Source organism: Canis lupus, chromosome 24 (assembly GCF_003254725.2).
Source record: "Canis lupus dingo isolate Sandy chromosome 24, ASM325472v2, whole genome shotgun sequence".
Classification (NCBI taxonomy): Eukaryota; Metazoa; Chordata; class Mammalia; order Carnivora; family Canidae; genus Canis; species Canis lupus.
In genome coordinates, this window is record NC_064266.1 from 32,920,389 (window position 1) to 32,947,062 (window position 26,674).

General features: G+C 42.6%; 2 protein-coding genes across 2 annotated transcripts in view; both read right to left on the minus strand.

The window, feature by feature from the left end:
• LOC112673399 (WAP four-disulfide core domain protein 10A-like) overlaps window positions 1-26,674 on the minus strand; it is a 54,443-nt gene that overhangs the window by 5,711 nt on the left and 22,058 nt on the right. The window lies entirely within an intron of this gene.
• LOC112674030 (WAP four-disulfide core domain protein 10A-like) lies at window positions 2,131-4,378 on the minus strand. Its single transcript, XM_025470223.3, has 3 exons — window positions 3,834-4,378; window positions 2,777-2,926; window positions 2,131-2,398 (listed from the first exon to the last, which is right to left on the minus strand). The coding sequence occupies exons 1-3, from the start codon at window positions 3,940-3,942 to the stop codon at window positions 2,325-2,327; spliced, it is 333 nt and encodes a 110-aa protein (XP_025326008.1). The 5' UTR covers window positions 3,943-4,378; the 3' UTR covers window positions 2,131-2,324.

The following is a 26,674-nucleotide window of genomic DNA, read 5'->3' on the forward strand; positions in this document are numbered from 1 at the left end:
TTTTCTATCAATTTTACCTTACTCATTTCTAGTTTTTTTTCCCACTGTGATATGTTTGATTTCATTTTCTTGACATTGGCTGAGACTTTTTAAAAAAAATGTTCCATTTGCTTTCTTAAGAATGTATATTCTCGGGATCCCTGGGTGGCGCAGCGGTTTAGCGCCTGCCTTTGGCCCAGGGCGCGAACCTGGAGACCCGGGATCAAGTCCCACGTCGGGCTCCTGGTGCATGGAGACTGCTTCTCCCTCTGCCTATGTCTATGCCTCTCTCTCTCTCTCTCTCTCTCTCTCTCTGTGTGTGTGACTATCATAAGTAAATAAAAGTTAAAAAAAATTTTAAAAAAAGAATGTATATTCTCTAGTAATTCATTTTGATACATGTCAGTGCTTGCTATTGTGTTGTTCAAATCTTCTAGATCCTTCCTGGGTTTGTTGTATTTAGTTTGTTTTGTCTTCCTACTCTATTGGTTACTGGGAAGTGTGTTAAAATTGTCTGCTGGTCAGTTATGCTTCTGGCAATGGCAGGCCAGTTGACTTGGGAACAATCCTTCCAAGAATGCAAAATGAGATCTCCTGGGGTTCTCCTGGCCCCATATTTGGATACTCCCAATTGTGTTTCCAGGATAGGTTACCTCTGGGCTTTGAAGTGAGACACCCCAGAGCAAAGGCTCAGCGTGTTCCTCAGTGTACCCACTGGTTAAGAGTGTCCTATCTGCCTGGTGGCTCCAGAGTCTTTCTCAACTGCTTCTTTTTGTTAATTGCTTAGCAGAAAACAGTTCATTGGTTTTGTCCTAAGGCAAGCACCCCCTGCTAGTCCAGGAGAACACTATGGACCTGTCCTCCTTCGCCCGTCTCAACTATCACTCTTTCTTCACAATGCCCCTTTCCAACCCTATTCGCCACCAGATCTCCTATTTTAAGCACATCTCTGGCCCCTGACATATATGCATTTCAGGAAACTCAAGTACAGGGGCATGTAGAGAATGAGGTCTACATATCTCTTTGTCATCAACCTGCTGAGAGGACTTGAGTAGGTTCAGCCACCTATTGTGCCTATTGGTTTTCCTTTGTTAATTTTAGCAAGTAATACCTGCGTGTTGCAGGTTTCATGGATATAACAACAGAGACCAAAAAGGAAGAGTTGGCAAGTTCCAGTATGCTGGGGTCATAGAGCTTAACGCCAAATTCATAATCCAATCTTGTCCACAACTTCATCTGTTGGTTTGGGGACAGGAAGTAGTGAGGGAATCAACCTTTCATATCCTCAAGTTCCCTTTCTTCTCCCCCACTCTATATTTAATACTGTCTTGGAGGAAAATTAACTTTCATTTGAGTTGCCCCAATTCCTCCCTATCCTCCAATTTTAGGACTAAGTATCTCTTCTTCCAGGAAACCTGATACTATGATGCACAAAATGACCTCTCTGCATTTATATCTTAAGGCACTGAGTGTATATCCCATTCACGCTTTTTTCCATGCCCCATCCTGGTTTCTGCTAGTTTGGATCATAAGACTTAACCTTTCCCTGGACTGTATGCCAACAGAGAGTTAGTCACACCTCGACTCATGAGGAGTGGTTCTTCCCTCAAGTCTGGACACATTGTATGCTCTCTATAACCTTCTAAAGTTTGTTTATTTTTTAAGAGTATTTGCACTTGAAGATATTCCTATAGTTTCCAAGTGATTGAGTAAACGACACCAACAAATAAGGCATTGTTGGAGAGGAGAGCTTAGAGAAGCCAATGGTATTTCCTATCCATTCTAGACCATGGGTGCTGTCACCTGTGAGATTGATTGTACTTCCCTGGATTAGTTCAAAGGGAGTCCACTTGTGGGAACCTACTAGAATCACAGGCCTGAAAAGAAAAGATAAGCTGCATAAGGAAAGTCTGGAGAACTCAGAGGGATGGTGCTTCCTGTAGCTATAAGAAGATCCCACACATAAGCAGTTTTCCTCAGAGATGGTAGTCTATGAACAAAGAGAGTCCAGGAGTCTTGGCTAAGGAGTTCAGACTTCTGAATGGTGAGAGGGTAGAGAAATCCACTGGGAGGCAGGCGTTGGAAACTTAGGTACTAAATGAAGGGAGCTAAAGGTAGTGGTACTATAGAAGAAGAGACAGAGGTTCTGGGTTAATGCCACTGTTTATTTTTCAGGGAAAAGAAGCTGATATACAATGGTTCAGGGAAGAGGGTTGGCAAATAGGAGAGACATTGCCTTGGGACCCATCCACTCCCCTCCCTGCCGCCTCCCAGCTGGGATAAGACGATCATACCACTGGACATCATGTAGAATTAGCCTGACACCTTGTAGGTGTCTATAGGTCCTAATTCCAAATGGTGGTTGGGTGACACAAAGTAGTTACAGCCTCGGTTCTGGGTGTAGTGTCCTTATGGGTCTCTGAAAGAGAGAAGGGGTAGTAGGTATTCAGTGACCACACAGTTTGCTGAAACATATTTCTTTGAGAGTAACAGATCCTCCCAAACCCTGGGGGCAGGGATACTTAATGTGGTTTAGGGGATGCCCACACAAGGCTTCCCTTGGGTTTTTTCGAGTCTAGTGAGCAAAGGGACATTAATATTAGATCTCCTGAGTTTTGAATAAATCAGGCAGGCCTACAAGCAGACAATGGGGGCTTGGGCTGAGGGAAGGGGTGGGGATCCCCAGTTGGAATGGGTCCTGGGACTGAGGAGGTATAGTCTCTCTGTCTTTCCCCTACAATAGTGGTTCTATAGGTTTAACAAACGAGTGGCAAGAGGAAGTGATTCTTAACCCTACCGATTTGTCGGATATTCAAGCAAATACTTCCACAGGCAGCAAAGCAGCATTCATACCCAACAGCACAGTCCCAGGAATATTGGCACTTTCTTTGGCACTCGTAGTAGGTAGGTGACCTCGAGCAATCTCGCATTTTCGGTTTTACTACAACTGAGAAGGAATACATGAGCAGTGACTCCAAGAAGAAGAGTTTTTCTCACTATTATCAGCCCCTCTAAGGCCCCAGCACCACCTCCATTGGTTTCTCTTCTTCTTTTCCCTGCTCAGGGATCTGGGAGGCCTTTTCCATTCCAAGAGTCAAAATCCAGCTCCTACCCCCTAACAAACCCAGCAACCATGAGGCCACCTCCATGGAATTCAACATCACATGACCTGAGTCCTGAAACCCAGTTCGCAGAACAAAGAGGCTCAAAAGATCTACTGGTCTCCTGCTCTCATTTTACAGAGTGAGAGGAACAGGGTCCCAGAGGAAAGGAAGAACCGTCCCTTGCTTTTCCCTGTCTGGCTGAGACAACCCTCCAAACCTGGCTATTCCTCAGAAACCTTTGCCAGCCAGTATGGACCCACTCCTCTCCCCTCAATTCTGCTGATTTTAATTGTTTTACCCCAGCCATTCCAAACTTCTCTTGGTCAATCACCCATTTTAGTACTCTTCCCACATCCAATGTTTTAAAATACTCAATTTGGTAAACAAAGGGCATATTTCAAGAGATAATTAGTCCCCCTTGCCCAATTTGGTGCTCATCTTTGGAACTCCTGAGTGGAAGACACCAATTCCTGGTGGTTCAAGCTAGGCATTCTCTATGCAGGCTTTGAATCCTGTGCAGCTTTCCACCACTACAGGTCCTCCTCAACAAAAACACCATAGTCCCCGCAACATACAGAAGAACATCATTACTTGTCACATCAGGAGTCCCTGAAACTTGAGAACTGCACATTCAGCTTTCCTCTGGTATCCTGGCTTAAAAAAGGAACCAAGAGTTTCACATATGCCAGTGCCGGGTTCCTTTTTGTTCTCTAGCCCCTCTTCAGTTTGAAGCTCCACCAAAATACCTACTGAAATTTGGACGACGAGTTACTTTCTTAGTTTTTTCTTTCATAGTTCCTGTCACTGGCATGATGACCAGGCAGTAGAGTGTCACCAGCTGGAAAACCAACCACTTCATGATGTTAACTCTGGATGTCTGAATGTGAGCCTGGCAGCAGACCCAGTATTTTACCAGGTCCTGCAGGGGGTAGCGAAGGGCTTTGGGGTGTGGAGTTTGGAGAACATGTGACTGGTCTCTCACTGCCCCATCTGGTTCTGTCTCATCTTTTCCAGGCACCACTCCTTGGTTGGGCCCTGGTGTCTCCTGAGGTACTTCCTATTTCTTATGTTTTCTACTCTGCTCACTGAAGAAATGAATTCTTCATATTTAATCATTTCTATTTTAGAAATTTGAAAAATACAGAAGTACAAAGAAAATGAAGGAGATATAATCAGCTATCCAACCTAGATAGGTAATAGTGTCATTTGTTTTCATAGAAAGATAGCTTTAAAATTGTCTTTTCAATAAAAAAAATCATACATCTTTACTGTTTGAGAGTTTTAGTAAATTTTAAAAGCCATTTAAGAATGTCAGTCCAGCAGTGAAACACTGAGACACCTGCATTCCGATGTTCATAGCAGCAATATCACAATAGCCAAATTGTGGAAGGAGCCTCGGTGTCCATAGAAAGACGAATGGATAAAGAAGACCTGGTCTGGGATCCCTGGGTGGCGCAGCGGTTTGGCTCCTGCCTTTGGCCCAGGGCGCGATCCTGGAGACCCGGGATCGAATCCCACATCGGGCTCCCGGTGCATGGAGCCTGCTTCTCCCTCTGCCTGTGTCTCTGCCTCTCTCTCTCTCTGTGACATCATAAATAAATAAAAATTAAAAAAAAAAAGAAGACCTGGTCTATGTATACAATGGAATATTACTCAGCCATTAGAAACGACAAATACCCACCATTTGCTTCAATGTGGATGGAACTGGACGGTATTATGCTGAGTGAAATAAGTCAGTCAGAGAAGGACAAACATTATATGGTCTCATTCATTTGGGGAATGTGAAAATTAGTGAAAGGGAATAAAGGGAAAGGACAGAAAATGAATGAAAATATCAGTGAGGGTGACAAAACATGAGAGACACCTAACTCTGGGAAATGAACGAGGGGCAGTGGAAGGGGAGGTGGGCGGGGGGTTCGGGTGACTGGGTGATGGGCACGGAGGGGGGCACTTGGCAGGATGAACACTGGGTGTTATGCTATATGTTGGCTAATTGAATTCCAATAAAAATTTTTTTAAAAAATTTTTAAAAAATAAAATGCTGTCCCACAGCGCTATATGTATTATTATGGCTACAGGGTCTTTCCTCCATAGTTTTTTAAAAACATTTTTCCCACTGGTATTTTTGTGTATATTTTTTTTTTATTGGAGTTCGATAACCTCCAGTGCTCATCCCATCTAGTGCCCTTCTCTCCACTGGTTTTGTAGTAGCACGTTAACAATATACAGTTAACAAATGGGAGGAAAAATCACAAGCTCCTTAAATCTTTTTTTATGCTTTTCCTCCTTGCTGTGTCAAATGTGTTCATTGCTCTTTTATCTCAGTGGCTGTATCAACACTTAACAGCTGCAAGTGAAGCTGATAGTGAATTTGGTCACACACACAAAAAAGGGAGAATTGAGAGACAAATGAAGTAACAACCAGCAGTTTGCTAACTGCCATTTACTCTGCCATCAAGGCTCAGGACCTTTAAGACCTAAGCGCAGGCAGGGAAGCTCGGTGAGGCGGCCACTTGGCAGCCAGACTGCGCGGGAACTGCCCATTTTGCTTAAAGTGGACACGGTGAGAAGGATTACAAACATCCCATTTCTCTACCTCGTCATCAAAGATTTCTGCTTTAATCCTTAAGGACGAGCGTGGCCTTCACTTGGTCAGGCACATGCTTGCCGCTCAGCGCCTCGACAATCGCAAGCGCAAACGCAAAGCTGGTTGCAGGCCCCCGGCTGGTGAGGACCAGGCCGTCCTTCGCCATGCGGTTCTCGGAGTAGCTATAATGACTTCAATTCATCATTTTGTCTTTTGCAAGTGGGTGCGTTGTAACTTTGCTTCCAAAACCTATTTCATGAGCCCAAAGAGCTGTAGGACCTGCACAGATGGCGGCTATGAGGCCCTTCCTGTCTTCTTGCTCCTTCATTATCTCCTTCTCGGCAGCGTACTCACATACATTCTGTGTCCCTCTTTTTTTGCATCTTCCAGACTGGCATCAGGACAAATGACGTCTCGGCTACGCTGTACTGGGTCTTTCTCAGCCAGACCCGCAATGGTGACTTTAATTCCAGCTCATCTCATGACATCTATAGAAATGACTGTCTCCATCTCCTCTGCTCCTTTGGCCAGGATGACCAGAGCTCTTTTTTTATTTTTATTTTTATTTTTTATTGGAGTTCAATTTGCCAACATATAGCATAATCCCATCAAGTGTCCCACTCAGTGCCCGTCATCCAGTCACCCCCACCCCCCGCCCACCTCCCTTTCTACCACCCCTTGTTCGGTTTCCAGAGTTAGGAGTCTCATGTTATGTCTCCCTTTCTGATATTTTCCACTCATTTTTTCTCCTTTCCCCCTTATTCCCTTTCACTATTTTTTATTTTCCCCAAATGAATGAGACCATATAATGTTTGTCCTTCTCCAATTGACTTATTTCACTCAGCATAATACCCTCCAGTTCCATCCACGTCGAAGCAAATGGTGGGTATTTGTCGTTTCTAATGGCTGAGTAAAATTCCACTGTGTGTGTGTGTGTGTGTGTGTGTGTGTATATCTCACATCTTCTTTATCCATTCATCTTTCAATGGACACCAAGGCTCCTTCCACAGTTTGGCTTTTGTGGACATTGCTGTTATAAATGTAATTAAACATGTGCAAATCATGTTTAACTCAACAGAGGATGAATGTCAATTTCCTCAAACCTTATAAGGTACCACAGTGTAAGTCTGGAGATAATTGCAGGAATCAGCCCTCTATTGCCTATAAAAATTTGAGTATCAGAGGAATATTCGTACATTTTGTACTGGGGTAGATGGGGAGTCGAAGCTAACCCCGATATTCACCAGTATCGTAACACTGGGACAGTCCTATGACTTCTGTAGACTTAGTTCACTCATGAATTCTTGGCACTTCCATGGTGAGAATGAAATAAATTGACATCTTTAAACACTTTCGTAATACCTGGCACACAGTAGGTGCTCAATGCAGTACCTTCGTCTTATCGCCAATCTTGCTTCCCAATGACACATAGCAAGCCCCAAGTACCAGAAGAACTCTCTTAGTTTATAGTTTACCCTGAGTATTAAAACCCGGTCCTAGAATTGGACTCTTAGAAGAAAACCTGTTTGGTCCAGGAGTCGGTGAGATTTGCATGCTTATCCAAGCAGATCTGCCAACTCCACATGGATTGGTAGCAGAGCCAGGAGTAGATATAGGAACTCAAAACAGCCATTTCAAATGAACTACCTCTACTCTCTGAAAGAACAGCAAATGTGGGGAATTTGTTCTGGTATTATGGAGTGAGGAGGTGAATTCTGAGAAGGGACCTTTTCACGTTCTGTGAGGTGGAGGGTCAATTACTCTACCTTGTCCTTCAACTTAAATTATTTCTTCCTGTTGACAGGCTCCACCAACCTACTCCCTTGGAGAAAATCCCTCAGGCTTTTCTTCTCCCCTGCCTCCTCTTCTTTCCTTGTTCACCCTAGTGACTGTGGGGAGAGCTCCACAGACTGTCTCCTCTTTCAACATTTTCTGGGTGGGATAGCTCTTCCCAAAGACACACAATCTTACTCTTTAACCTGAAGTCAACTGTAAAGAACTCCCTGTCCAAAAAGAATTCCTAAAGGATGCTTAAATTTCCATCATCAGCCATTTTTTCTTTGGAGATTGGATCCCTTTACAACTACAAGTACTGTATGAAATATATGTAGCCAGAAAACAAATACAGCTCAAACTCATACCTACAGAGAATGGTCTGGTGGTTTCCAGAGGTGGCAGGTAGAGTGTGAACAAAATGAGTGACAGGGACAAAAGGTACAAACCTCCAGTTACAAAATATTTTTTTTTTTTTTTAAAGATTTTATTTATTCATGATAGTCACAGAGAGAGAGAGAGAGGCAGAGACACAGGCAGAGGGAGAAGCAGGCTCCATGCACCGGGAGCCCGACGTGGGATTCGATCCCGGGTCTCCAGGATCGCGCCCTGGGCCAAAGGCAGGCGCCAAACCGCTGCGCCACCCAGGGATCCCTCCAGTTACAAAATAAAGAAGTCCTGGTGATGCATTGTATAGCATGGTGACTGTAGTGAACAATACTGTATTGTATATTAAAAGGTTGCTAAGAGAATAGATCTCAAAACTCTCATCACTGGGCACCTGGGTGGCTCAGTCAGTTAAGCATCTGAGCTTCAGCTCAGGTCATGATCTCTGGGTCCTGGGACTGAGCCCACATTAGGCTCCCCACTCAGCATGGAGTCAGCTTGTCTCTCTGTTCCTCTCCCCTGCCCCTACTCCACGCTCTCTATCTCTTTCTCAAGGTAAAAAAAAATAAATCTAAAAAAAAAAGTTTTTGACACAAGTAAAAAAAAGCGTAATTGTGTGGTGATGAATGCTAGCTAGACTTATTGTGATGATGATTTCACTATATAAATATTGAAACTTTATGCTGCATATGTGAACTAATATGATGTTATATGTCAATTATCTCTCAACTAAAATGCAAATACTTGTGGAGTAAGCAATCAGTAGGTTTTAGGGAGGGCTCAGGAATGGGGACTATGAGAGCAGATATCAACCACACAAACTTGCGGTTTTAGAAGAATGCATGCACACATTATGGGTCAAAATACATAAGCAGGTATCATATATGTGTATATATATGTATATATTAAATGATATTATATATTATTTAACATTAATACATATACATATATGTATATGTTTTAATAAATGTGTGTGTGTGTGTGTGTGTGTATATATATATATATATATATACACATATATATATATACTGGATGTATGCACATGGATGTCTCCAGGCAGTGTGTGAAATATTCCTGGACATAGAGTTTGGTAGAAGGAGGTCTGCTTCTTGGGAGCCCTGGCCCTTGGCCCGTGGACTCTTCTTTTTTAACAAGCTCCAAATCATGTGTATGAGTGCCCAGTGCAATGCTCCTCTCTGATATCTGGTGAGCAAATCCCCCCAGCCCTCAACCCACAAACATGTGCCAAGACCTTGGTGCTAGATTTGGTCACTTCACTTCCCTTATTTGCTAGATGGCCACCTGCCTTTCCTTTTTTTTTTTTTTAATTATTTTTTTTCCACCTGCCTTTCCTAAATCCTTCCTGTTCAGTCTCTTTTTATCCACTAAAACCCCCAAGGCATTTGGCGGGAGATAGTGTTATGCTTTAATTACCAAAATATAATCAATCCAAACTTGCACAAAGCAAGTCCAAGGCAAATAGAATTATAAACTGCACTTCAGTCTACCAATGGGTAGACTCAGATGCATCAGATAGACTCAAGACTTGGGTCTGTTTGGGTGACCAGAACTGTGAGTAAGGTACAAAGCATTCCTCCTAGCTTAGCCGGATATACTGCTCATATTAAAGAAAATCCAATCCTTTGGAATGGGAAAGTATCAGAGGGAAAAGTCTGTGACATGGCCAAAATGTAGCTCCTGGGGAGAACTTACAGATCTGCCACAATGCAAATCACCATTAAGTTTTAGGCCTTTGGTAGAAAGGGAGGTGGGCGGAAGATGGGGGTGACTGGGTGACAGGCACTGAGGGGGGCACTTGATGGGATGAGCACTGGGTGTTATTCTATATGTTGGCAAATTGAACACCAATAAAACATAAATTTAAAAAAAAGTTCTGGGCCTTTGAACCTTGTTTTTCTGCTCTTCTGTCCTGGTTCCAGGTCACAACCTCCTCTCCCCCTCCCCAAGTAAGAAGAGGCCACATAAAAGAGCTATCAGCCAGTTCCTCACACACTCAAACCCTTTCAGAGGTAAGTAGGGATAAGGGTCTGGAGGCATCAGTTTTTATTGGTGGTTTGCTTGGATGAGTTCTCTGAATAGGTGGCATCAGCACTATTCCTGTGAGATGGAGATTACTGTCTCTGGTGTTTGAATAAGAAACTTGAGACAGAGGGGACGTCCCACAGGTAAAAGGGGCATACATGAAACAAGATATCTGTATTCCTGACTCTAGATCCAGTACTTTCTCCTCTTTAACATTATCTGGAAAGCCCAGGATCCTGAATTCTGAGAGGAGCAGTTGTTCTGTGTCTTTGCAATGCCTAGGGGTTTTGTCATCATCCTACACTGTATCTCAAGATGACCAAAAAATTCACCCAGAATCCTGTATGTGAGTAGTATCCAGCCTGGATGTGATTATATATCTCTTCTGGCTCAGTTAGTGCACCTGAGGTGTGCAAAGAAGGGGATTGAGCATCCCCAGGATCCTGAGCACCCTTTAAGGGCAAGTAAGGAACTCAGAGAACTGGACTAAGAGTAAGGCCTTTTCAATGAACAGATCTCAAAGTTCTGGAAAACTTAGATATAGAATGATAGTTTCATATTTTTTACAATTTTTCATTTATTTTTATTTAAGTTTGATTTGCCAACCTATTTGCCAACCTATTTGCTCATCCCATCAAATGCCCTCCTCAGAAACAAATACATAGCTTCATGGAACCCACGGCTTTGGGTTTACTGTGTTTCTGTCAGTGTGTACTAGTTTTCCTTTTTCTTTGAGCAAAGGCAGTGTCCAGGAATGCAGCCCGCCCCAGGGCCTACTCACCTTCACCCAGCTACCTCCTACCTCATATCCCCACCTGTAAAGGGATGACAGAGCATCTGCATTGCTCATCTACCTTGCTATGCACTGCTGACTTCAGAGGATCACAACTACACTCTGAGCCAGGCTAAGGAACTAGGTATCCCAACAACCCTGAACTGACGTTCTTTTGTTAACTATGTGAGTGATTTATAGGATTTCTGGCAATCTACCATGCTCAAAGGTAGTTGGCCTTTGACCTGGAGCTTCTCCAGTTAGGTCATATCCCTTGGTAAATATTGCTCATTGGTAAATGAAATCTCAATATCTTCACTTGGCAATTTTCCTTCATCAAGCCATGCTGAGGCTAGGTGGCAGGGACACAGGTTCTGAATGGAGAAAGTTGGAGAACAGATGTAAGCATCTAAGAGTATGATCCCTCCAGCCTTGGATCTTTTACATTTTAATTGCTTCCCTCTTTTGCTTTCTTTTTTCTTTTTTTCTTTTTTCTTTTCTTTTTTTTTTTTTTTTTTTGAAGAGTAGTTGCATTTATTATGTATGTGGCATCATCCTCTGGCCCTTCCATAGCTTTTATTTTTTTTTTATTTTTATTTTTTTAATGAATTTATTTATTATTGGTGTTCAATTTACCAACATATAGAATAACACCCAGTGCTCATGCCATCAAGTGCCCCCTCAGTGCCTGTCACCCAGTCACCCCCACCCCTGGTCCACCTCCCCTTCCACCACCCCTAGTTCGTTTCCCAGAGTTAGGAGTCTCTCATGTTCTGTCTCCCTTCCTGATATTTCCCACTCATTTTTCTCCTTTCCCCTTTTGCTTTCTTTCCATAATGTTCTTCTCTTGTTCTCCTCAGGTCTTTTAAATCTAACCTGCTCAAAGTCAATGTGTCAAATGTTCACATGCTAAAACTTGCCCTATTTTCAGCTTCTAAATTTCACTTTTTCATCAAGAATACGTTTTCACAGCCCCTTTTCAAAAATTTTGCACCTTTTAAATGATCTCTTGTTTTTGAGGGAGAGGGATTTTGGTTGATTCCTCTCAAGCCCCATTGTTCACTAGAACTCTCAGGGATGATGGAGAATTTGTATGTCTGAGCTGTCCAATATAGTAGCCACTAGGTACATGTGGCTATTGAATGCTTAAAATGAATGGGAGCTGAATTTTGAATTTAATTAAAACCATCACATGTAGATAGTGGCTACCTTACTGGACAGTACTTTTCTTGGTGGAAAACTTCTGAACAAACATAAACACTTCCAGAGGGAAGGACAATCACTGTCTTGAGATATTCATTGGAATTTTACTCTTATCTTGGGCTCTTTTTTTTTTCTATGATAGTCACAGTGAGAGAGAGAGAGAGGCAGAGACATAGGTGAGAGGGAGAAGCAGGCTCCATGCACTGGGAGCCTGATGTGGGATTCAATCCTGGGTCTCCAGGATCGTGCCATGGGCCAAAGGCAGGTGCCAAACCGCTGCGCCACCCAGGGATCCCTTATCTTGGGCTCTTTTATTTTCTTTCCTCTTTGGTTTCAGAATGGTGAAGCAGCAGATAAAGGCTAAAGGGGGCAGATGGAAGGGCTCTGGGAATTCTGAGTGTTAATTAAGGCTCCTGCTTCCATATGCTATCTCCCCCACCCCTCAGCTGCCAGTAGTCAGCAGGCTATTTCCTCTTCTGTCCACTGTTTTCTTCTTAACCACTACTATCATCTTTGTCCTTCCTTATTTTATTGTTTTATTAGCTGTCAGCTCTACAAATTAAGGATTTTTTTATAAATTTATTTTTTATTGGTGTTCAATTTGCCAACATATAGAATAACACCCAGTGCTCATCCCATCAAGTGCCCCTCTCAGTGCCCGTCACCCAGTCACCCCCACCCCCCCCGCCCACCTCCCCTTCCACCACCCCTAGTTCGTTTCCCAGAGTTAGGAGTCTCTCATGTTCTGTCTCCCTCTCTGACATTTCCCACTCATTTTTTCTCCTTTCCCCTTTATTCCCTTTCACTATTTTTTATATTCCCCAAATGAATGAGACCATATAATGTTTGTCCTTCTCTGATTGACTTATTTCACTCAGCATAATACCCTCCAGTTCCACCCACATCGAAGCAAATGGTGGGTATTTGTCGTTTCTAATGGTTGAGTAATATTCCATTGTCTACATAAACCACATCTTCTTTATCCAGTCATCTTTCGATGGACACCGAGGCTCCTTCCACAGTTTGGCTATTGTGGACATTGCTGCTATAAACATCGGGGTGCAGGTGTCCCAGCAGAAAAAAAACTAAAAATTTTAATGAAAATAGTTTTAAACATCTAGACGAGAGAAGAAATTCTGAGCTTAGTACTAAAAGCTAACATTTATTGAGTGTATACTATGTTCCAGCTCCTATGCTAAGTGTTTCATATACAAGATTATTTGATCCTAGTAACCTAATGAGATGAATATGGATTTATTTCTGTGATACAGAAATACAGATGAGGAATCTGAGGCTCCAGGAATTATGTGATAAGCCCAGTTTCCACAGCGAAATGTTGGGGGGAGTGGTTATTGGGATTCTAGTTCAAGCCTATTTGACCCTGATGCATATGTTCCTTCCTCTCTAAAATACAGCAAATTGTGGTTGTAGAAATTTCCTTTCTATTGCTTTTAAAAGAACAGGAGGTGTGATAACACACATTTGATATTCAGGTTGTTTCCTTGCTTCTTCAGGAAAGCTTAGGTATGTCCCTCAAATTTTGCATGACCTTTAGTCATAAAACATCTCAACTTAATAATTAAATGTGCAGGCCATGTAATGAGTCAGAACTCCACAAATTGTTGAGAACTGAGGACTCTCTCCTCCCTCAGAAGCTCTAGTTGTGAGAAAGGATGTGGTCAGTGTCTCCACCTTGGGCTCTTTGTGATTCTGTTCCTTCCCCTCCATCTGGCTAATAAAAGTTTCTCTCTCCTAGGTAGTAGAATCAGAAAGAACCAATAAGTAGGAGTAGGACAGTTCTCACACAGTGCACTACTATCATAAGTTGGCTTTGTGCTTCTTATACTCTTTCATGGGAGATATCAAGGATTCACTACAGATACAAAATGGCATCTAATCATTTGCAATACAGATGTTCCCCAACTATAGCCCTCTTCTCTGCTACTAAAGGCCACTGTAGCCAGATTCATCACCCTTTAGATTCTTCAGTCATGACTCAGGTCTACAGGATCCCTATAGACTTCTAGAGAGACACAGTAAGCTCTATGAGTAGTAACCACAAAGCCTTTTCCCTCAACTTGGAATTAGAAGACAGCTTCCCCACTTCCCCAAGCAGAGCTTTTTACCAATAAAATCTTTGAAATCCTCTCTACAACCCATTCAACTTTGTTTTCTTTCTTTTTTAAATTTAAATTCAATTAATCAACATATATATATATATGTATATATATATAGTACATAATTAGTCTCAGATATAGTGTTCAACAATTTATCAGTTGCATATAAAACCCAGTGTTCATCACATTATGTGCCCTCCTTACTGCCCATCACCCAGTTAACCCATCCCCTCACCCACATTCCCTCCAGCAACCCTCAGTTTGTTTCCTATAGTTAAGAGTCTCTCATGGGGGCAGCCTGGGTGGCTCAGCAGTTTAGCACCTGCCTTCGGCCCAAGGCAGAGATCCTGGAGACCCGGGATCGAGTCCCATGTCATGCTCCCAGCATGGAGCCTGCTCCTCCCTCTGCCTGTATCTCTGCCTCTCTCTCTCTCTCTCTCATAAATAAATAAAATTTTTTTAATGTTTCTTTTTTTATTGGAGTTCAATTTGCCAATATATAGCATAACACCCAGTGCTCATCCCATCAAGTGCCCCCCTCAGTGTAAAATCTTTTTTTTTGTAAAATCTTTAAAAAAGAGTTTCTCATGGTTTTTCTCCGTCTCTGATGACTTCCTATTCAGTTTTCCCTCCCTTCCCCTATGATCCTCTCTACTGTTTCCCATATTCTACATGTGAGTGAAGCTATATAATAACTGTCTTTCTCTGTTTGACTTATTTCACTCAGCATAATATCCTTCAGTTCCATCTATGTCTATGCAAATGGTTAGTATTCATCCATTCTGATGGCTGAGTAATATTGCATTGTATATATACCACATTTTCATTCATTCATTCATTCTTTCTTTCTTTCTTTTATTTATTTTTAAGATTTTATTTATTCATTCATAAGAGACACAAAGAAAGGCAGAGACATAAGCAGAGGGAGAAACAGATTCCTGCAGGGAGCTTGATATAGGACTCGATCCAGGACCCTAAGATCACAACCTGAGCCAAAGAAAGACACTTAACTACTGAACCACCCAGATGCCCCACATTTTCTTCTTTAAAAAAAATAGATTTTACTTATCTATTCATTTGAGAGAGAGGGAGATAGGCAGAGAAAGCGTGAGTGCAGGGCCAGGGGAAGAGGGGGAAGCAGGCCCCCTGCTGAGCAGGGAGCTCAATACAGGGCTTGACCCCAGGACCCCAGGATCACTACCTGAGGCAAAGGCAGATGCTTAAATCAACTGAGCTACCCAGGCTTCCACACATCTTCTTTATCCATTCATTTGTCAAAGAACATCTTGGTTCTTTCCATAGTTTGGCTATTGTGAACATTGCTGCTATGAACACTGTGGCGCAGGTGCCCCTTCATCTATTTAGATGAAAGTTTTAAGAGTCCCTTGACTAGATCTTGGCCATCAACTTTCATAAGCCCTATTGACTAACCCATCCCTCATAACTCATTCTGGAATCACTCTGGTACTCTCTGTCTTAGGGTATGTACTAACTATTCCATTATATTGCTTTATGTATGTTCTTAACTAGAAAAATCAGGACACTTGACATATTCTATGATTCTAAGTTCATAAAAATAATGAATATAACAGGGATCCCTGGGTGACTCAGCGGTTTAGCACCTGCCTTCCGCCCAGGGCGCGATCTTGGAGTCCCAGGAAGAAGTTCCACATCCGACTCCCTGCATGGAGCCTGCTTCTAACCTCTGCCTATGTGTGTGTGTGTGTGTCTCTCTCTGTGTCTCTCATGAACAAATAAATTTTTTTTTTTAAATAATGAATATAACAAAAAAGGACACACATACACAGGGTATCCATGCATAGTGGAAGTCCTAATGCTTATCTGTTTCCTTTTTGTATTTTTCTTGTTATTGTTTGACAAATTATACAAGCTGAAGATTTATTGCATTTATTATTTATTTATTTATTTATTTATTTTTATTGAAGCTCGATTTGCCAACATACCGTATAACACCCAGTGCTCATCTCATCAAGTGCCCCCCTTAGTGCCTGTCACCCAGTCACCCCATCCCCCCATTCCCCTCCCCATCCACTACCCCTTGTTCGTTTCCCAGAGTTAGGTGTCTCTCATGTCCTGTCACCCTCTCTGATGTTTCCCACTCATTTTCCCTTCTTTCCCCTGTAATCCCTTTCACTATTTCTTATATTCCCTGTATGAGTGAAACCATATGATTGTCCTTCTCCAATTGACATACTTCATTCAGCATAATACCCTCCAGTTCCATCCACATTGAAGCAAATGGTGGGTATCTGCCCTTTCTAATGGCTGAGTAACATTTATATATATATATATATATATATATATATATATATATATATATATCTCACATCTTCTTTTTCCATTCATCTTCCGATGGACACTGAGGGCTCCTTCCACAGTTTGGCTTGTGGACATTGCTGCTATAAACATTGGGGTGCAGGTGATCTGGCATTTCGCTGCATCTGTATCTTTGGGATAAATACCCAGTAGTGCAATTGCTGGGTCATAGGCTAGCTCTATTTAACTCTTTGAGGAACCTCCACACAGTTTTCCAGAGTGGCTGTACCAGTTTGCATTCCCACCAACAGTGCAAGAGGGTTCCGCTTTCTCCACATCCTCTCCAACATTTGTTGTTTCCCATCTTGTTAATTTTCACCGTTCTCACTGGTGTGAGGTGGTATCTCATTGTGGCTTTGATTTGTATTTCCCTGATGGCAAGTGACGTGGAGCATTTTCTTATGTGCTTGTTGGCCATGTGTATGTCTTCTTCAGTGAAATTTCTGTTCATGTCTTTTGCCCATTTCATGATTGAATTGTTTGTTTCCTGGGTGTTGAGTTTAATAAGTTCTTTATAGAAAAGATTTATTGCTTTTAAATCAGAAAAAATGCATTAAAAAAAAACAATTTTGCAAAGGAAGTAACACGTAATGTGAGTTGGGGAAGTACCCTAGGGAAGCCAATGGCTAGCTTGATACGCTGTTAGGTGCCAGAGGGTGAAAGGGAAAAGTAGGAGAAAGAATAACCCAATATTCACAAGCATTTTCTATCTTTTTCTGATCCCAGTCTACTTAATTCCTGTTCTACCACAGGCAGCATTTGGAGAAGACCAGTCCTCTGCCAGAACTTAACCCAAACACACAGAGTGACAACAATGAAGCCCCAGGTTCTCCTACTCATCATGCTCATCTATGGGTTTATGCTACTTCTGGCTCTGCTGGGAGGCATTAAGGACAAGATTTTTCTAGGTGGTATGACATGGGAGGAGGGGTCTCTGCCCAGGCCTGGGATGTCAGGTGTAACTGATTATGTGACCATCTTTTCTGGATCACAAACTCCTTAAAATAGAGACATAAAGAAAGATTTAGGTTGGATGTCCCTAGTTTGGAGCCCCTCCAGCTCCCTGTCTGAGCTCTGAAAGTGACGATGGGCATATGGAAAGGGAACATAGCTTTGTCTGTAAGTGCATACCAAAAGCTGGCACAAAATGATAATTTCCAGTATTAGACTACCTTAGACAGGGGAAACACCAACACAGAGCTGCCCTCTGAGTCCATATTTTCAGGTCTCTTGCCTTTAATGAATACCAAAGGGCAATATTATTTACTTGGAAGGGAAGAATCTTTTAGAATGAGAAAAAATGGAAAAGGCAAGTGAGACATTGTTAGGAGTCAAAATTTGGGGCCAGATGATAATGAGGGGATAATGAGGAAGGTTGTGGGATAGTGAAAGATATAAAATGTAGAGTGAGGCTGAGTGATTAGGTGGTATGAGCAGAGAAGCAAAGAGACAAGGGGAAAGATAGTACCTATTCTCCCTCAGCTCAGTTTTCCATTCTGTAAACTGGGTATGGGAAGTGAAGCTAAAGAATATTATAGGCCCCGAAATCCCAAGTGCTAAGGAAATAGACCTGGTGAGGTAGTGCCAAAGTTGTGAAATTGTCCTGGCTCCTATCTTTAGGGAGCTTGGAGAGGGCCCAAAGGCCTGAGGTGCTATGGGGACATGTGGAAAGAGGGAAGGCATGTGATGCAACAAGGGTCTTCTATGAAAAGACTCAGCTAGAATTCAAGGAAAGGATTTTTTGGAAATGAAAACAAGTGTTTTGTTTGTGACTACGAGCTCAGTATTCAGAGCTCAAGAGTTGTTAAGCTTGGGAAAGGTGTTTTCTCTAAGTTGTGGGTGATGGATCTGCCAACACCTACCATCTCAGTTCCAGTTGGAAGAAGAGCCACTGAGCAGTGCTGGGTACACAGCCTCTGTTAAAGTATTGTAAGTAGAGGTGCACTAAATTACAGAAGTGTTTATCTCCCAATCATACATGTTGCTGGACCTTCTGTGGAAATATCTGATTGGACAATGAGTGAGTTGGTTGGAGTAAGATGATCGGGCCTGGACATGCTTCCTCACTACTGGTCACCCTCATCCAGAAGCTGTGACATGGAACAGATTAACCAAAATCCTGGCCAAAGAAGCAGGAAGCATAAGGCAATGTCCTCCTATCTCCATACCAAGACTGCCATTTAGGACAAAAACCCAAACACCAATGTGAGGGGCTCACTTTTCTTCCTTTGCTCTCATTCAGTTCCCCCAAAGGGTCATCCATTGGTTTGTTCATCCCTCCTTTGTCCAAGGTCCAGACTATTGCCTACTTCGTCTGGCCTTTCCATTGGTCCCTTGAGGCAGGCAGGCCCAAAGAGTCTTGGGCTCCACCTACGTCCCCAGTTAGCAAACCTCTTTGGAGAAATTGCTTAAAATGGGTAACTCCTCATCTTACAGAAAGAATTTCTGTTCCCATTAACAGGGATCAGGGTGCTATTAAGTTTGGCTGTCCCTAGAGCTCCCTGACTTTTAACCACTTGACTTGCCATAAGGTAGTCACCCAGGCCTCTTATTTTTAAGGAGACTGGCAAATATAGTCTAGCTTTATTCCCAAGGAGAACAGAAAGCAGGATTTGGTGAACACATGGTCTGTCTCCATATGCAAAGTCAAGCTCCTCAAGGAAGATCCAAGAGCCTGGCCTCCATATCACTGTCCAATTGAACAAGTACCCCTATGGTAAGAAGCTGGCAACCCCTATCATAGAGAAAGGGTTCCTGCCCTCAGGGTTGGCACCCTGAGCTTCCAGAATGATTCTTCCTTCTGGCATCCCAGTATCTTCCTATTCCTGCCTGTTTTGTCTGCCTGCCAGCTTTTAAAAAAGATTTTATTTATTAATTCATGGGAGACACACAGAGATAGAGACACAGGCAGAGGGAGAAGCAGCCTCCTGGAACCTGGGGATCACACCCTGAGCTGAAGGCAGACGCTCAACCACTGAGCCACCCAGGTGTCCCTGTATGCCTGGCAGTTTTATCTGGTAATAATACTCATATCCTGTGGTAATGTGAGGCAGATTTTCGAGCCCATACTGTTCCCCTAGTTTATATTTGAATTTCTACCATTAGTATCTTGAAGGTCATTTTAATGATGTAACTTCCCTTGGATGAGGGGATTATAAAGTCCCTACAACGTGTTCATCTCTGTGCCTCTGCCTGGTCTAGAGAATGAGATATTCTCATTTAGATGGGATGAGTCAGCACCTCACACTTATCAACTATAGAGCCCATGGAAAGGTTCCACAATGGAATATAGGATAGACCGAGGCCAGGCAAGGGACTAAGGCCTACCAGAACACTGGTTAGTGCCTTAGAGCTCAGGGTAAGAAAAAGGCACAGGGACTCAGGGGCTCAGGGAACCATCCTGCAGGAGTGGGGCTTTGTCTTGATCTTCAGGGATAAGGAGCACTTGGAATTCTATTGAGTGAAGTGGCTATTCCTTCCAACAAAAATAGTAGAGAAGAATAAAAGGTTAGAGACCCCCATGGGAAGGATACAGAAGGAAAGTGTTGTCCCTTTGGGTATCTTGGGTATTATGGGGAAGGGAAAGTAGTTTCTCTCTATCCTTCTGGGTTCCTAGCTGAGACCTCTGCAATAAAAGATAGATTAGGAGGAGTTAAAAAAAAAACAGAAGTGAACTAAATGCGTATCTACAGTAACATGAGACAGACAAGGAAAACTGAGTAGCTCCCTGAAATGGCCCTAGTCATCTCTTTAAATATCATCCTCAGCTAAAGACAAAAGATGTGGAAAGGAAGGAGCCAGCCAGTTATGGGAGGTCACCAGGAAAGGCAGAGTTGTTGTTGCCTTATGCCAATCTCATTCATAAGGTTTTACTTTTTAAGAAAATATTTCAGTTAGCAATCTGGGGAAGATACTGATAATGCATAATATGTGTAAATGATGTAAGCATGAAATAAGATTAAGTTTGATGCAGTGACTATATATCCTCTCACCTGGATGCACAGACAACTTAAACATTTTTCCATTCACAGTTCTTTAGAAAATGTTTTTTTAAAAATCTGGGTAGGTGTGAAGTGCGTAGAGTCAAACTGTTACCTATAACCTCCTCCATTCCATCCACACTTGGATTTTTTTTTCTCCATCAGTGTGGTGGAACTTCCCTGTTACAAGCCTGGACTTCCACAAAGCTCTGTCACCTGCAGGTTGTTGTCTAAATGAGTGTTCTCCAGTGGCTCCTGGACTGTGGCTGAGGAGGAATAGAGCCAGTTCTCAGGCCACTTCAGGGTCCCATGCCAAGGCTGAAATCTCCATGCCTATGACCCAACCCATGGCTGAGACTCCTCTTGGGTCCCTTGGCATATGGTGCTGGATCCACAGCTTCCACAAAGGTACTTTTGTCTGTGAGTGGATTCCAAATGTTGCATGTTGTGTATGGGGTGGGGGGGCAGTCAAGACGGGAGTCTTATTCAGCCATCTTGCTGATGTCACTCCCAAAGAGTACCTTAATGAAATTGAATGATATAGAATTATTGTATCTACAAAAACTATTAGTATCCTTATTTTTTATTTTTCAAAGTGTAAATTCAGTATCATTTAAATATGAAATATGCTGGTATCACTTAAGAGCTAATTCTTGCGGAACCCAGAAAATTTTGGGGAAATTCAGGCTTAGAAAAAGTTGTCCACTTCAAATTTTATAATCAATTTTTAAAAGTCTCTGGTGATTTTTAAATTTTAATTAACTCACATTTATAGACAGCCTTTTCTGAAAAGACTATATTCTATATTTATTTAAGGGAGGTAGGGCATTGGTGGGTGGGGGGGAGCAGAGAGAGAGGGAGAGGCAGACTCATTGCTGAGCAGAGAGCCCAGCAAGTGGCTCCATAGCAGGACTCTGATATCAGGACCTTGAGATAAGAGCCTAAGCTGAAAGCAGACACTCAACCAACTGAGCCACTCAGGTACCCCCATTTACTGATATTCTTAAATGGCTTTTAAAGTATACCAAAACACTTCAATAATAAATATGTATGATTTGGGGGGTTCAACTCTAAAGATATCTTTCATGAAAGACAAATGACATTATTATCTATCTAGGTAGTGGATAACTGATTATATCTGATTAGTTTTCTTTATGCTTTTCTGTGTTTTTCAAATCTCTAAATTAAATAATGATAAAATTATAAAGAATTCATTTCTGCAATGAGAGAAGTAGAAAGCATAAGACAAGAAAAATACCTCAGGAGATGGCAGTGCCCAGCCAAGGAGTGGTGCTTGGAGGAGATGAAGCAGAACCAGGTGGGGCAGTGAGAGACCAGTCACATGTTCTCCAAACTCCACATCCCAAAGCCCTTCGCTACCCCCTGCAGGACCTGGTAAAATACTGGGTCTGCTGCCAGGCTCACATTCAGACATCCAGAGTTAACATCATGAATTGGTTGTTTCTCCAGCTTGTGATACTCTACTGCCTGGTCATCATGCCAGTGACAGGAAATATGAGAGAAAAAACTAGGAAAGTAACTCGTCCACATTTCAGTAGGTATTTTGGTGGAGCTTCAATCTGAAGAGGGGCTAGAAAACAAGGAGTCAGGTACTGGCATAATGAAAATGTTGGTTCTTTTTTTAAGCCAGGATACCTAAGGAAAGCTGAATGTGCAGTTCTCAAGTTTCAGGGACTCCTGATGTGACAAGTAATGATGTTTTTCTGTATGTTGTGGGGACTGTGGTACTACATGATGTTTTTGTTGAGGAGGACCTGTAGCCATGGAAGGCTGCATGGAGAGTGCCTAGGTTGAACCACCAGGAGTTTGCATCCTCCACTCAGGAGTTCCAAGGATGAGCAACAAATTGAGCAAGGGAGATTAATTATTTCTTGAAATATGCCTTTTCTTTGCCGAATTGAGTATTTTAGAACATTGGGTGTGGGGAAGAGAACTGAAATGGATCTTGACCAAGAGAAGTTTGGAATGGCTGGGGTAAAGAATTGAAGTTAGCAGAAATGAGGGGAGAGTAGTGGATCCATACTGGCTGGCAAAGGTTTCTGAGGGACAGCTGGATTTGGAGGATTGTCTCAGCCAGACAGAGAAAAGAACGAGACAGTTCTTCCTCTCCTTTGGGACCCTGTTCCTCTCACACTGTAAAATGAGAGCAGGAGACCAGAGGATCTCTTGGGCCTCTTTGTTCTGAGAACTGGTTTCAGGACTCAGGTCATGTGATGTTGAATTCCATGGAGGTGGCCTCATGATTGCTGGGTTTGTTAGGGGGTGAGATCTGGATTTTGACTCTGGGAATGGAAAAGGCCTCCCAGATCCCTGGGCAGGGAAAAGAAGAAGAGAAACCAATGGAGGTGATGCTGGGGACATACAGGAGCTGATAATAGTGAGAAAAATATCTTCCTCTTCTTGGAGTCACTGCTTATGTGTTCCTTCCTAGTTAACCCCAAAGATGCACTATCAGATTGCCCGAACCTGCCCAACTACTATGATTGCAGGAAACAGTGCAACTCTTATTCAGGTTGTAATACTGACAGTATATGCTGCTTGTCCATCTGTGGAAACATCTGCATGAAAATCCGAGGACCTGGTAAGATATAAGAATCACCCCTCTTTTGCCATTTGGTTTTGAAAGACCATGGAACCCCTAAACGTGAGGGAAAGTCAAAGGATACTATGCCTCCCTAGTCTCGGTACCCGTTCCAACATGGAGATCTCCACCCCTTCCTCCCAGTCCAAGCCCATTTTTATTGCTCACTTTCAAGGCTGCTGAGTTGTCCAAAACTCAGGAGATCTGGACTCCTGACTTAATACGTATTGCCCGGACTCACTGGACTTAATACATACATATAGCCTGAGCGAAGCCTTGTGTGGGCATCTCCTTTTTTTTTTTTTTTTTTTTTTTAAAGATTTTATTTATTTATTCATGATAGTCACAGAGAGAGAGAGAGAGGCAGAGACACAGGCAGAGGGAGAAGCAGGCTCCATGCACCGGGAGCCCGATGTGGGATTCGATCCCGGGTCTCCAGGATCGCGCCCTGGGCCAAAGGCAGGCGCCAAACCGCTGCGCCACCCAGGGATCCCTGTGGGCATCTCCTAAACCACAGAAAATATCCTGCCCCTCGGGTTTGGGAGGATCTGTTACTCTCACTCTCAAAGAACTGTGTTTCAGCCAACTGTGGCCACTGAATATCTATCCCTTTTTGCTTCCAGAGACCAGCACTGCAAACAACAACCCCAGAAGCACAATGGTGTCTAATGCTGTTCCCTTGAACTCCAGTAGAGATGTCCAAGGAGCATCAGAATAATACTCCCTGATAATCAGTGGGACCATTGTCTTGTCTCAGTTGGGGGGTTGGAGGGCAGGTGAGGGCAACATCTCCCCTACTTGCCAACCCTCTTCTCTGAACCATTGTATTATCAACCTCTACTCCTTCACAAATAAACAGTGGCAGTAACCCAGAACGTCTGACTCTTCTTCTGTAGTCCCACTACCATTAGCTTCCTCCACCTTAAGCCCCTAACCCCTGCCTCCCTGTGGATTTCTCAGCCCTCTCACCATTCAGAAGATTGAACTGAAAAAAAAAGAAGATTGAACTCATTAGCCAAGGCTCCTGGACTCTTTGTTCATTGACTATCATCTCTGAGGAATAACTGCTTATGTGTGGGATGTTCTTTTGGCTATAGGAAACACCATACCTCAGAGTTTCCCAGAATTTCTTGGTGCAGCCTTTCTTTCCTTATTTCAGGCCTGTGAATCTAGTAGGTCCCCACAAGTGGCTACCTTTTAACGAATCCAGAGATGTACAATCTTTTTTATAGGTGATAGCACCCACAGTCTAGAATTGAAAAGAAATGCCATTGGCCTATCCAAGCCCTCTCAGACAATGCCACTTTTTTTGTTTTTGTTTTTGATATTTGTTTTATATTTTCAGAAAGAACTTTTTTATTACTATAACTTGTAATGAGGCCTTGATTAAGCTCTTTCATTTCTATTCTCTTCTTTCTTTTCTTCTCATCTTCCTCTTTCTTTTCTTTCAAATCAATTAATTGATATACAGTGAATTATTAGCTTCAGAGGTACAGTTTCATGATTCATCAGATGCATATACCACCCAGTGCTCAAATAATGCCATATTTGTCAGCATTATTTACTCAATCACTTGAATCTATAGGAATTGAACTTGAAGATTCAAGTGTGAATACTCCTAGGAAGAAGAGGCAACCTTTAGAAGGTTATAGAGAATCTACATTGTGCTCAGGCTCATGGCAAGGACAACTTCTCATGTGCAGAGGTGTGACTAACTCTCTGTTGGCATATATGCCAAGTCTTATGACCCAAACAAGCAGAAACCAGGATGGGCCATGGTGAAAAGGGATAAATGGGATATATAGTTAGTGCCTTAAGGTATAAGTACAGAGAGATCATTATGTGTGTTGTGGTATCAGATTTACTGGAAGAAGAGATGCTTGATCCTACCTTGAGGGGTAAGGAGGAATTGGGGTAACTGAAATGAAAGTTAGTTTTCCTCCATGACAGGATTAAATATACACTGGGGGGAGAAGTAAGGGAATTTGAAGGATATAACAGATTGATATCAAATCTTCCTCCTGTCCCCGACACCACAGATGAAGTTGTGGGCAAGACTGAATTATGGGCTCTATGACCCTACCCTAGTAACTTGCCAACTCTAGTTTTTGATCTCTGTTGTTATACCCATGAATACTGCAGCACACACCTGCTAAAATTAACAAAGGAAAACCAATAGGCACAGACAAGTGGCTGAACCTACTCACGTCCACTCAGCAGATTGAAGACAAATAGATATGTAGACCTCATTGTCTACATGCCCCTGTACTTGAGTTTCCTGAAATGCATATATGTTAGGAGCCAGAGATGTGCTTGAAATAGGGGATCTGGTGGCATATAGGGTTGGGGAGGGGCACTGTGCAGAAAGAGTGATAGCTGAGATGGGCGAAAGAGGACAGGTCCATAGTGTTCTACTGGACTAGCAGGGGGTGATTGCCTTAGGAAAAAACCAATAAACTGTTTCCTGCTAAGCAATTAACAAAAAGAAGCAGTTGAGAAAGACTCTGGAGCCACCAGGCAGATAGGACATTCTTAACCAGTAGGTACATTAAGCAACACATTGAGCCATTGCTCTTGGGTGTCTCACTTCAAAGTCCAGGTTAACCCATCCTGGAAGAAGAATTGGGAGGTGACCAGTATCCAAATGTGGGGCTGGGAGACCGCAGGAGATCTCATTTTGCATTCTTGGAATGCAAAGTCAACTGGCCTGCCATTGCCAGAAGCATAACTGACCAGCAGGCAATTTTAACACACTTCCCAGTAACCAATAGAGTAGGAAGACAAAACAAAACAAAATACAACAAACTCAGGAAGGATCTAGAAGATTTGAACAATACAAATAACAAGTGACTGATGTGTATCAAAAAGAATTCAGAATTACTGGGGAATATACATTCTTTACAAGAGCAAATGGGGGGATAACTGAGGTGCAGGACATCTGGCTGGCTCAGTTGGAAGACTGTGTGACTCTTGATCTCAGGCTTGTGAGTATAACCCCCAGTTGGATGTAGAGATTACTTAAAACTAAAATCATAACCAAAACAATGAAACAACAAAAAAACAGAACAAAAGTAAGACAGTATAACGCTCAGTGAGGTTCCGTGACTGAGCCAAGAGGCACAGCTGGCAAGTGGGGGGATCCACCACATGAACTCAGAATCAACTCTAAGCACTATTTTTGACCATGCCATGCCACTTCATGAATAAACTTTACCTGATCTTATCTAATCCTCACAGTGACACCAAAGTTGCCAGTAGGTTGTATCGTTTCCATTTTCTAGATGAGGAAACTAAGGCTCCAAGACACAGCTACAGTGATAGGTTACCAGCCAGGACCAAAAATCAGTGTCCTTCGATTTGGGGCCATAATTGTCATTACTGAACAGCCCAGGCACTGTTGTAAAATGTGGGGAGGATGCAGGATTAGAGGAGACAAAAATGAAGACATTGCTACAAGTCTTTACTCTTAGCCACGTATTATGGTTTCAGGAAATCTGGAAAAGACTCTACCCCTTCCACAGTATCTGAAGTTCCACCAACAACATAGGTGCCTTCCTGGGCATAACAACATTCTCTGCCTTTCTCTCTTTCTGTTTCACTTCTTTTCTGCCTCCGTCTCTCTCTCTCTCTCTTTCTCTCTCTCTCTCTCTCTCTCTCTCTTGCTGTTTTTTTTTTCAGATTTTATTTTTTTAATTTTTTTAAATAATAAATTCATTTTTTATTGGTGTTCAATTTGCCAACATACAGAATAACACCCAGTGCTCATCCTGTCAAGTGCTGTTTTTGAGAT